This window comes from Phaethon lepturus, unplaced genomic scaffold (genome assembly GCF_000687285.1).
Source record: "Phaethon lepturus isolate BGI_N335 unplaced genomic scaffold, ASM68728v1 scaffold6220, whole genome shotgun sequence".
Taxonomy (NCBI): Eukaryota; Metazoa; Chordata; class Aves; order Phaethontiformes; family Phaethontidae; genus Phaethon; species Phaethon lepturus.
In genome coordinates this window covers 381-13,241 of record NW_010513929.1, presented here as the reverse complement: position 1 = coordinate 13,241, position 12,861 = coordinate 381, and the positions used below count along the sequence as shown (strand labels likewise).

The following is a 12,861-nucleotide window of genomic DNA, read 5'->3' as shown; positions in this document are numbered from 1 at the left end:
CAGTTACTTATTCAGCCTGAAGCAGAAGCAGCAGGAGCATTTCAAATCAGAACCAGAAAAAAAACAATCCAAGTTTATTTAGTTAAATGGGCACCAATTGAAGACCAAAAATCTCTTAACATTAACACATTGCAAGGTGACTGTCACTATACATCATGCAGACGGACAGTGTCAAACTTGCTAGGTGCCCTTCTGAGCTGAACCAGTGCAGCAACAGACTGGATAATTTTCTCTTCTGGCACCAGAGAAGTTATGGATTATAAATTACATTCACTATGTTTTACTGACAAGTACTTACTTCAGTGAAAGAGAATAGTCGTGCTTGCTTGTTTGACTATTTCTTACAAGGTAGCTACATTCTTTACATAAACGCAACAGGTTTTCTGCATCTGTCCGACTGATTGCTCCATGATACCATCTAGGAAAAAGCAGAGAGATGAATACATACACACATTCCAACTCACTCCTTTCACGACTTCATTTCTTTAAGGTAAGAATAATGGTTAATATCACATGGATATCTTTAAGATCTAAGATATTATGGATAAAAAGCACATTGTTTGCATTATCTGAAGTTAACTTTACAACTTGTGGAGGCCTGTAGATCCTGTCAGCTGAAGGAAAAAACTTAGATCAGGAGAGCGTGCAACCAGATTGGTGCACATATTTATGTAAGAAATTCCTACTCAGAGCAACACATTATAATCTCTGTTTTGCAAGAAGTAGATTCACAATATACACATTTACTCTATTTCATGCCTGTGATATATCAATACTTCAACTAATATAAAAAAGAACAAAAAGAAAACAAACAAAAACAAACAAAAAGAAAATCACATCTGAAGAATATGAACAGTTAATAGTGAAAAAGATTTGTTAAAATAAATCTTTGAGAAAGGAGGGAAGTGTGAAGATCTATAACAAAGACACTTGTTCTGAACACAGCTGTGACAACTCAGAGTGCTTTAAGCAAATCTCTGGTGGATCTGTGGAGTGGGTGTGATCAATTCAAGGAAGAAAGGAAATGGTGAGAGGAGAGGTGGGTCCTTCACTAAACTGACCACTGCAAACAAAGAACTTCCTCAGCACGTGCTGCTCTGTATCACCAATTAAAATCTCATAGTCCAGTAGCAAAAGCTTTGACCCTTCCCCCAAATTTCCTGAGCAATGTAACATGCCTGGCCCTGCACCGGGTTAATCACATCTCTGAGGAAGACCTCTCCCCTCCTGCAATTGCAAGATGCACTTTGAAACACTATGTTTCCTGCCTAAGTGGGATAATGCATAAATCAGAAATGCTCTCTGTCTATTATTACCAAGAAATGTCACTGGCCTTATGCAAAAAATTTTTCTTCCAATTTTATTTCTCCGCTGAACTTACTCTAAGAGAGATGTTTCAACTAAAAGGTAAGTGAATAAAGACCAGACAGATCCCTTTGACAGAAGTCATGCTCTTAACTACCTTGTGCTGATGTCAGCTCCACTGTCAAATCTGATGCATGTGCTGAAGAAAAATTGGTGCTCAAATTAAAAATTCATTGTGTATCTGGTTACAACTAAAGTCTACATTAGAAAAAGTTAAAAAGAGGGTTATGCTATTATATATTCAAGACAGACTAGAAAGGGAGGCCCTGACAGCTCCCTCACTTCACAAATAAAATTGAGACACGGATGTGAATGTTTTCAGGCAGTGTTCTCTTTATCTCGCATTAGATATTTACTGCCAAAGGATATTTCTCAACAAACAATTTAAAGACCAGGTTGTCTTCTGAGTGTAAAGGAAGAATATTAACACTAAGTGTAAATCAGGCAATGGATTTGTGAGAGTTTAAAAATTATTCCTATTAGCTATCAATATTTTTCCTTTTTTTTTCTCCACAAAGGACCAAATAAAACAAAAATAAAATCTGACCTAGTCAAAACCAGGGAGATAGATACCCTGAACTCTGATATACAGAGGGAAGTATTTTATATATTCTTCAGATCTGGTGTTCCCCAGCTTCACGGAAAAAGAACACAGGGCTGATTCCAGGAAGCAAAACCTGCTTTTAAAACAGTTGGAAAAAAAACAGTGAAGTACGAAGACAACTACTGATGGGAGAACATCTGATTTAGAAGTGACAACTGGAAGGTGTTTTGGCTACAGCTGAGAATAAAGAGCAGTATCCAGGAGTGTAATTGCTTGTGAATCATATGCCTGTGTAAATGGGACACCCAGATTGCTCCTGTTCCAGCTAGCTAGTGAGATAAGCATTTAATCAGCTTAAAGTTCCTAGCTAACTTGCTGTTTCAACTGTATTGGGTCTGTTTGCCCTGGGTGTATCTATTTTTTAAATGTCAACATATAAGTATTTGTGCAGAAAGGTCAAAGATTCAAATGTCGATGATGTGCTCACAAAATAGTGAAAAGACAACTGGTGAAAGATACCAATGCAAAAGCATGGGACATAAAAACCTGAAGACATGCATGTCTTCTAAGATATCCTGGAAACCATAGGCACACAATGCAAACCTGAAAGCAAAATTCAAATATAATCACACACTTTGACCTTTATCAGGATGTCCTGCCAGGATTGAAAGCATCCTGGTTGCGGTTTATAGATGGATCTTCCTACTGTCCCTTACTTTCTGAGTGGTCAGGTTTCACCTACTAAATGGCCACAGCTCCACTGAAGACAGAACAGCTGCATCAATTATACAGTAATTATAATCAGTTATTACAGCTCGTATAATACACCACACTACTCCGTTTCTGAATTGGTCAGAGCAAAACAGGAAGTCACCAGATCTTGTATATAAGGCAGGGAGGGATTCACTTTCAATAAGAGAATGGAAACAGCAGAACACACTTTCTTCTTTTCAGAGTTCTTGAGGAAATGGAAGAAATTAATTTAATTTCCCATGGTACATGAGGTACTAAGTTCATAGTTACAGATTCCTTAATCACAAGAAACTAAAAGTATTTTCTTGGTATATTATCACATCTTGGTATTTCTGCCTGCTTGGGAAACATCCTAACCTACTTATCCGCTTGTCAACTTGCATGCTTCCTTTCCTCTAGATTCTGTACTCCTTCTACAAAAAAAGACTCCAAATAGGTTTATAGAGAAGGATGGAACTGCTTGGCACGTGCTGTGGAGAGGTCTCACACTACTAAAACTTGAGCAGTTTGAATGATTATGAATCATCTCAGGCACAATAAATTTTAACTCTTCCATTTTCTGTCACATTACTGTTAACTGTGCATTCATTTCAGATTTGATCCTGCATAATGAAGACTCAAAAAAAATCTCATGTGATTAACACCTGAATCAATAACAGAAGCAAAAGTAGCTCTGCAGTTTTCAGTTGTTATTATCAGTTGCAGTTACATATAACTACAGTTATACTAAAAGAGAGAACTACACAACAATACCTTTATGAGTCAAAAGTTAATTAACAAATGCTCAACTTGCTGCAGTATTTTAAATGTAATTTTTTGGGGGTATGGGGGGCTGAGGAGCAAATGTTACAGTCAAATTTATAGCCTTTTAGTCATTTACCTAACAGTAAATTATCAGTGAGTGATTTCATAATAGTGGTTGCTACTTCCTCTGTTGGAGATAAGTCTGCAATAAACCAATGAGCAGATGGTTCAAAGGCTGAGGTTGATTAGATTGAATATGACATCATGTGGATGATACCATTCTCTGTTTCAAGCTTAAGTTTCCAAATATTGCACATAAAATTGGATGTCAAAGGAAAAGGAATTTCTGGAACTACCTTCTTTCAGATGCAATGGACAGAGGTGATTCTCTCCTACTGAGAATCTGAAGTGCAAAAGGATTGCTAATCCTCCCAGTACCACTACCATTTAGAGGTAAAATATTCTTGCAGAGAGCATGCTCACATCCGTGCTAAATTTTGCCCTATCTCTCCTGTGAAAATAAATTCTGCATCTAGCTTAGAATGACAGTGTCTGGCATGGGACTGCCTTCAGGGATTCAAGACACAGCTTCCTCACTTCTACTGAGTGAATCCATTGGCTTCTCGGTGCTCACAAATATCAGTGTAACCTGTGTAAATTGCTCCACAAGATTTTCCTTTCTTTGTGTAACAGAGGATTCTGGCCCCTTCTGTGAGGCTGCACCTTTGGTATGATACAGGGCAGTGGATCATTCCATCACACAAGCTAGTCTGTCTAAACAATTCAAGGAAGGGTAACAATGAGGCAGGACAGAGGCCATTCTTGCAGATACCAAACATTCACTCCAGGGAATTCCCCGAGAACTTGAATCTGGAGCTGACAAACCTGACTCTAAATACCACCCTCAAGTTTGACACCACCAGAGTAGAAATAAGTCTCTTTCTGAAGGCTTTGTAAGTGGTCTTACCAGTCTCTCCCTGGAGCAGTATTACAGACAGATGCAAGGTACATCTGAGGTACTAGAAACATGCTATGCATCCACAAAGATGTTGAATTTATTCAGCTTTAAAGCACAATTTGTATATATGTGATATACATCTGTTTTCCCTAGTGCAATGTAATCAACATGGTTGAAAGTGGAATAACAGCACATACTTGTCAGATAAAACTCACTGCTCCTGAGATGAGTTTCCTGTTTAGCTCTATTTTGTCCCCCACAAAAGTTATTTACACTTTGCAGGATCAATAAGAATAATTTTTTGTGAACACTAACACAGCAGATACTGAGGAGGGGGAAGTGGACAGCAGGATCTGGGACACTCACTGCTCCTGTAAGCGGGGAGGCAAAGAGCTAGAGAGCAATTACTGTGCTTACTTACATCTGCTTTTCCAGTTGAATAGTTGGATCTATTCTCTCTCCCAGGATCCCACAAAATTCTGGGCTGCCATATCTGATGGGTTTAAAGCCTCCTCCAGGTGATCTTAACTGCCTGCGCTGGTCATTTGAGGGAGAAGGAGATGCTTGCCGTTTCTCACTTCCATTAAATTGGGCTGCAAGATACATAATAATTACCTCTCCAGGCAAGGTTAACAAGGACCAAAATAGTTGTAGCACTTAGAGAGGTGTGACTTTTCCCAGGGAGAATAAACATGCATGTATTAGCATTAATATGTAGTGGTTTATCTACAAAGTTACATGTATCATGTAAAGATGTTTCTAACTACACAAAATATAGTCCTAAAGCTCCCTTCTTTCCCAGTAACAAAATCCACACTCTTTTAAATCTTGTTACAATAACTACTGATCTTCACTTTGATACTTTCTTGCCCAAGAGATGCTACTATTAAACAAGTAACAGTGTTACTTGATAGTTACTTAAGATAGGCTTTCAGTTACCCGCCATAATTGCAACAAACAAGTGAGAATATCAAGAATCCAGCTTGCCTCAGTTTGTGTGGAATCATCCAAACAGTGATCTGGGTGAAAATCCAGACAGCTAACACCCATCTATCCACATCAGTAATACTGGCAAGCAGCAATGAATTAAAAGTGTATTCACTCACACAATGCTGGCACAAAGCTTTTATCTTGAAACACTAAAGTACAAAGTGATGAAAAGGGAAAATGTTCGTTTCTCTCACAAATTATAGTATTCCAAGAAAAGCAATATGACTTATTTTGCAAAGCTATAATTTCTTAGAGCACTGCAACATCCGTAGCAAAGTACATATTAATGATGGCAGCATCTAATTCTACACTTACGCTTACAGATTCTACATATTTATAATTTCAAAAAACAAAAGGACAGAATATTGACAGAAACAGTGAAAGGAGCTAGCCACACCATATTCCTGATGCTCACTGCCTTCTATGATTTGTTTCTGCATCAAAGACCAACAGCCCCAGCTGCAGGTGGATTATTGTTTTAAGATCATCTAGTTGGGACCAGGCAGAAAAAACTTCACTGTATCAGGAGGCAAACATCACAATGCACACAAACATACACAGTTCAATCAGCTCCTCAGTGAGTTTCAACAGCAATATCAGAGAAAACATTACAAGGACAATTAAAGGGACTCCCTACAACAGCATGTTGTAGATCTTGTGCATTTAGTACTCAACTTACTATAGCACACAGCCAAGGTATCAGTATGGTAGCACTCACTGTTTTAAAGCAAAACTGTACAACAGGAAGAGAGCTGTAACGTTCAAAAAGATAATACATGCAAAATAGAGATGAGCTGGACATGAAAAATGTTTTGCAGCATTTTTTAATTTTTATTTTTATATGCTTTCCTCATGGAGCTTAGGACATTTCCAAATTCCCTCCCTACTCAGAGAAAGTAGGCAGAAATTAGTGCAAAAATTGAGCAAATGTAGTCAATCATATTCTGAGGTATGCATAGCAGAAATATGCTGGTTATTTCTTAAAATGGAAACTCAGACTTAATGTAATTATTGGATAATGAAAGCTGATTAGCATATCAAGGAGAAACACTGCATGTGTATGCTTGCCAGTGACATATAGAAACAGCACTATTATTTCATCTCTTAAGAAAAACATCTGGATGTAATTTGTGAACTCCATAAAAACTGGTGAACTTACTACCAGCTTCTGACCAAACAACACCTTTCAGACACCAAACAATCAGTTCATAAAACAAACATAAAACTTCGTTCTGACTGTAAACAGCAATATCTTTACAACATTAAGAAAGTGCTGTATATAAGAAAAATGGGGACAAACATTTCAGTTGGGCCTGTTGTGATAGATCAAGGGATAATGGTTTTAAACTAAAAGAGGGTAGATTTTGACTAGATATATGAAATAATTTTTTTACAATGAGGCTGGTGAAAGACTGGAAGAGCTTGCCCAGAGAGGTGGTAGATCCCCAACCCTGGAAACAATCCAGGTCAGGTTGGACAGGGCTCTAAGCAAGCTGATCTAGTTGAAGATGTCCCTGCTCATTGCAAGGAGGTTGGACTAGATTAACTTTAGAGGTCCCTTCCAAGTCAAACTGTGCTATGATTCTATGATTCTAGGAACATGATGGTTAGAAGCAGGATCTGTTCTCCAAAAATAGCACAGTTAATTTTCAGATGCTTTTGAATGTTTTCTCTGTCTGAAAAGCTCAGACATGTCTCTGGACTCCAGCCATATTTTTTTTTTGTGTGAATTCAATTGGCAGGAAGAAGCAGTCTGAAAGGGATATCCAGGCAGATTAAACTGACAAGCGTAATACCATCAGGCACCAACCCACACAATGTTGTTATCAGGACTGAGTTTCAGCTGCTATAAATTCCCTCTTAATCAAGGCTGTAGTGAAGGTTCAGAAGCTCATTTCCACACAACTGGGAGTGTAAAGTTTTTTATTGCTATGGTACTTCTGTTTACATAGCTGTTACAGTCATGGAACTGACTGCATACTTGACCCTTCCCCACTCTCCATGTGGCTTCTCTTCCTGTGCCCTGTAGCTGGTGCCATACACCCCTGGTGGTGGCATGCCAGAACTCCCCTCCTTCAAGCCCCCAAGGGTCCTAGGCCCCAGCTTTTTGTGCAACAGCAGTTGCAGCCAGCAAAGGTGACCAAGTTTAGCATCTACAGATCCTCCTTCTAGGTGTCCATGGTCAGTGCTGAAACCTAACACCAGATGACCCTCTTATGAGCTACCAGATGGTAGCTCTTCATAACAGAGCGCCACTTGTTTTGTAAAGCAATGCTAAGATGGGCTCTACAGACTTCACATACATTTCCTTCACCCAAAGGCTTGCTATCCCCACATGACAGCCTGGAAAGGAGGAGAGCTTGACATTCCTGGATCGGCTCTCCAGTATTACTATCTCCCTTTTCAGCCAGACTTAGTACCAGAAAGCTACTTTGTTCCTCTTGACTCAGCTCTTCTGGATAAATCAGTTTGCCCAGCTCAGCAGGAGGTCTAACAAGATACTTCCCATGAAAGCCATGAAAAACATGTTTCAGCTTCAGCTGTACAGCCTCCAATGAAACAAAACAAATTTTTTTGTGAAAGAACTCAAGCTGCAGACGGTCAAAATGCTACACTCCACCTCTGCAAGAGAGGGACACATCTTTCAGCACTGCAGTTAACAGCAGAAGTCCCTGTGGAAGGCTATATGTAGCTTGTTCCACAATGTCAGCATGACACCAGCCCCAGTCCCATGCTTAAGAGCCACAGTGCAGACATGCTCCTCTCAGCCAGAGCAGGCTTGTGCACACTTTCAGTCTGGCACATCTCAAACTCCATGTTGGAGATGAATAGGTTTTATCCATGCTTCTGCAATAAATCTTGAAATAACAGCAGAAAAACAAATGTTTTCCTTAAAAGACTTGCATGAGTAATTAACTTCATGATAATTCTAGTGTTGCTTGCTATTTTGGTTTGTTTCCTAGGTCTATCACCTGACAAATCAAAGACATTTGCTGCATAAGTCTCTTTGTATCTGCATTTCGCATCACAAACATCTTGTTCCCTTCAGATGAACTTCTAAAAATAGGAAAGTTTTACCAGAGGTTCCCTTCAGGTTCACAGCTTCCACAACTCCAAGTAGTTCAGGGATGGTAGTTGGGGGTCTGTAAAGTTCCAGTACCACTTAGACCAACATTGTGCACTTCAGAGAAATCCACCTCAGCTAAGAACTGGAAAAAAGCCACCTGGTCTACCTACATTGAAGAGCCACATTACAGAACCACAGTACACAGTAAGTCAGAAAAGCACTTCATGCATCTCAGCAGAAGTTCAATACTTCTCCACTACAAACTTTACACTGTTTCAAACTTAGAAATTGGATGTCTTCTTTTCTTATTTTAAAGATTTATAATTCCTAGGAGTTAGATTAAATATAGAGACACGAGATGAGGCAGCAGCTTATAGCCGATTGCTTACAGCCAATCCTTACACATTCCTTTGTAGCAAATAACCAGATACCTGAGACATACTGAGTTACAATGAATGACAGGTGTAATCAAAGAAATCTCAAATCACCTCCCTGTCCTCCATATGCCTTAGCATAGCTTCTAGGAGGATCTGCTCCATGATTTTCCCAGGCACAGAGGTGAGGCTGACAAGCTGGTAGTTCCCAGAGTCCTCCTTGCTACTCTTTTTAAAAATGGGTGCAATGTTTCCCTTTTTCTGGTCTTCAGGGACTTCACCTGACTGCCACGATTTTTTAAATATGAATAGATATTGCAGACACCATCTTGGCTTGGAAACAAACCCAAATCAACCACAACCTAAAGATGGAAGAACAAATGAAGCAGAGAGGCAGAATCACTCTCACAACAGATCGCCACTGCTCTAACTCCACTGTGCTATATGAAAACACATGTCTGTCACCCATGACTTCATACCTATTATGGGATCAGGTCAGAAACACCCACAAAAGATACTGTCACAACAGGCTATTTACAGAAGAGTAGCCCTGAATAGCCATGGAGAGAAGTCATTTCTCATTTCTGTACTGTGGCAATATCATGTCATACAGAATTGCAAAATCATAGAATAATTCAGGTGGAAAGGGAGTGTGGCAGGTGTCTAGTCCAACCTACTCAAGACAGTGTCTGTCATGTGATCAGATCAGGTTGTTCAAAACTTTATCTAGTCATCCCTTCACAAAGGATGAAAAAAAATCTAAAGATGGAGACTGCAAGAGCTTCCTTGGCAATTGGTTCCAATGCTTGACTGTCCTTGCAGAGAAAAAAAATTTCCCCATATTAAGCCAGAACTTTCCTGATTCAACTTATGTCTCATCTTCCCATCACACACCCACTCATTTGTGAAGAACCTGGCTCCATCTTCTCGAAGATCTTGAAGAGTTCATAGGCATTGGGAAGTTGCTGTGATAACCCCCCAAAGCTTTCTCTTCTCCAGGCTAGGCAGGCACAGTTCTCTCCGTGTCTCCTCACAAGTCATGTGTTGCAATTTCCTGTCATTTTGGTGGCACTCTGCTGACATCAGCATTATCCTTCTTGCATCAGACCATAGCATTACAGAATCACAGAATCAGAGAATCATTAAGGTTGGAAAAGACCTTTAAGATCAAGTCCAACCATCAACCCAACACCACCATGCCCACTAAACCATGTCCCAAAGTGCCACGTCCACATGTTTTTTGAACGCTTCCAGTGATGGTGACTCCACCACCTCCCTGGGCAGCCTGTTTCAATGTTTGATCACTCTCTCTGTAAAGAAATTTTTCCTAATATCCAATCTAAACCTCCCTGGTGCAACTTGAGGCCATTTCCTCTTGTCCTGTCACTAGTTCCTTGGGAGAAGAAATCAACACCCATGTCGCCACAGTCCCCTTTCAGGTAGCTGTAGAGAGCGATAAGGTCTCCCCTCAGCCTCCTCCTCTCCAAATTGAACAACCCCAGTTGTTCATTACATATGTTGTCCAAGAAATGTGAAGTAAAGAGAAACAGTCACTTTGCTTGATCTACTGGTTATGCTCCTGTTCACACAGACCAGGATGCTGCTAACCTTCATCACTAATGGGGTACACTGCTAGACACATTTGCTCCACTTCCCCTGGACTCCTTAAGTCCCTTCCAGCAAAGCTGTAACACAGCCAGTCAGCCAGTCTTCAGTCCATATCATTGCAGGGGGTTAATCTGTTCCACATGCAGGTCTTTGAGTTTGTCCTGGCTGGATTTTGTAAGCTTGCTGTCAGCCCATTTCTCCAGCCTATGCAGGTCCATCTGAACAGCAGCTCTGCACACACACACCCTCCCCCCAGTTTGAAGGCATTCAAAAATTGATGAGGTGCATTTCCTCTCCTCCTCTGTGTTACTGATGAGTGGCTGATGCTAAACAGCAAGAGTTCCAGAACAGATCCGCTGACGAATCACACTTGTAACCAGACTTCAAGAGGAATATGAATCACTAAGCACTACCGTTTGAGGTCAATAACCCTGACAGGTTTTCACATATCTAGTTGTCCACCCATCTAGTCTACAGCATTCCAAACCGGATAACACAGCTGATGCCACAACACAACATGCTGAAGGCTAAAGTCAACATAGATGACACCCACTGCTCTCCTTCCATTAATAGATCTAGTAATTTCAACACAGAAAGCAAACTGGTTTGGCAAGTAGGATTTACCCAGGGTAAATGCACACTGACTACTAATCATTGCTCTCAAGCTTCTTCCATGCTCCCTCCCAGAGCCACATCTCTTTACTTCCCTCCTCATCCCCACAATCATCACCACACACAATTCTCCATTCCAAGCTTTCTGCCAAGCTGACTTCTAAAAAGGAAGAGGAACAACCCTGCTGCTAGACACAGCTTTTCACCAGAACATGCCATTGAAGGGAAAATCATAGAGCATGTATGACTCTAGCATCCCACATGAGCATCCTGGAACATGGTCAGGCCAATTGAAACAGCTGGGCTTTGCTAGGCTCTAGCCTAACAGAGGCTCTACAAAAGAAAAAGCCTTGTAATTTAGAATAAATGAAGCCTCTCCCTCAGTCATTTCTGCAAAGAAATAGAAGAGGGGAAAAAAAGAGCAGGGTAACCAACATCAAGCATAGACATTCACAGAAAACAGTTTGTGTCTCATGTCCCTGACTGACAAGTTCTGATGTGGGAGAACTTCAACAGTTCAAAAGGTTTAATCCAAAAACAAGTTCTACATATCCATAGGGATGCTTGCAATTATAATGAAAATACTCTAAATACCAAGAAACTCATCACTGAGTAGAAGCATGTTATTGCACGCACATTACACATCTATTTTTTGTCCTACCCCTTTAAGAATTGCCCCACAATTTAAGGACTTTGCAATGCAACTCTTTCATCACAGAGCCGCTCAACAAAAAACACTATCTACATCATGTCCATTAAAATGGGGGGAGGGACAAGGAGTAGGAGAAACAGAAGTTTTACTAACATGAACCAAGTACTGAAATGGCTGACAGCAGGTCACCTGAAGCATCAAACAAAAAGTGCACTGTTCCACATCTCTGCAGCAGGTGAAGATTTGAGACTATCCACATTTGCTTTTCAGAGATTTCTCCCCCCACACACACCAGAAGAGCAGAAATACTTGAATTCTCCCAAAGTACAGTGAGAAAAAATTTCCGGGTTGGGATCTAGGAATCCTACCTGCCAGAGCTGGGATGGTGACTTTGTTCCACTCCCATGGCTGATCATACTCATCTGCAGGCCTGTCATCATCCTGTGGCAATTTGCTTTCTCGTAAACAGTGACGCACCACATTTTCAGAATCAGATTCCACAGCACTGCCTTCTGGTTCATAGGGTGTGTCATAGAGCTGCATGTTTTTCTGATGGGATTTCATGATTTCCTGCTTCTGAAACTCTGTTGGCAAAAAAGAAAATTGTATCAGCATCACTACTAACCATGCCTTATCATTACAGTCAATAATTTTAGAGCATTCAACTTCCATCCACTCTTTAATAGCCACATAATTATGCAGATGGCAAGCTTGTACAAGACTTATAAATTCTACCTCTACATTTGGAAACTGGCTGGATGCAAAAGTTTGCTCCAGCTAACAACCACAGCACAAACAGTCTCATACTGTTCAGGCCTGCTTTGCCTCAGTCTTTACTGCCAGCCTATCTTTCCACACCTCTTGAGTGGATGGACTGCAAAACAGAGATTGGAGGAGTAAAGTCCCTCCTGCTGGAAGAGAAGATCAGGTTCCTGACCACCAGAGGAACCTGAACATACACGAGTCTATAGGACCTGATGAGATGCATCCCAGAGTCCTGAGAGAATTGCTGAGGTAGTTGCCAAGCCACGCTCCATGATACTTGAAACGTCATGGCAGTTGGGTGAAGTGCCTGGAGAATGGAAAAAGGGAAACATTGCACCCATTTTTAAAAAGGGTAGCAAGGAGGACCCCGGGAACTACCAGCCTGTCAGCCTCACCTCTGTGCCTGGGAAGATCATGGAGCAGATCCTC

The 12,861-nt window shown here is 40.6% G+C and overlaps 1 protein-coding gene across 1 annotated transcript; it reads right to left on the bottom strand.

The window, feature by feature from the left end:
- Nucleotides 1–294: 294 nt before the first annotated feature.
- On the bottom strand, nt 295–12,251 carry LOC104624091 (SH2 domain-containing adapter protein B-like; the record flags this gene model as incomplete). The annotated part of the gene is made up of 3 exons (XM_010291362.1): nt 295–418; nt 4,786–4,957; nt 12,036–12,251. Coding segments are annotated over 3 exons (512 nt in total), but the record flags the coding sequence as incomplete, so codon positions are not given.
- Nucleotides 12,252–12,861: the final 610 nt, after the last annotated feature.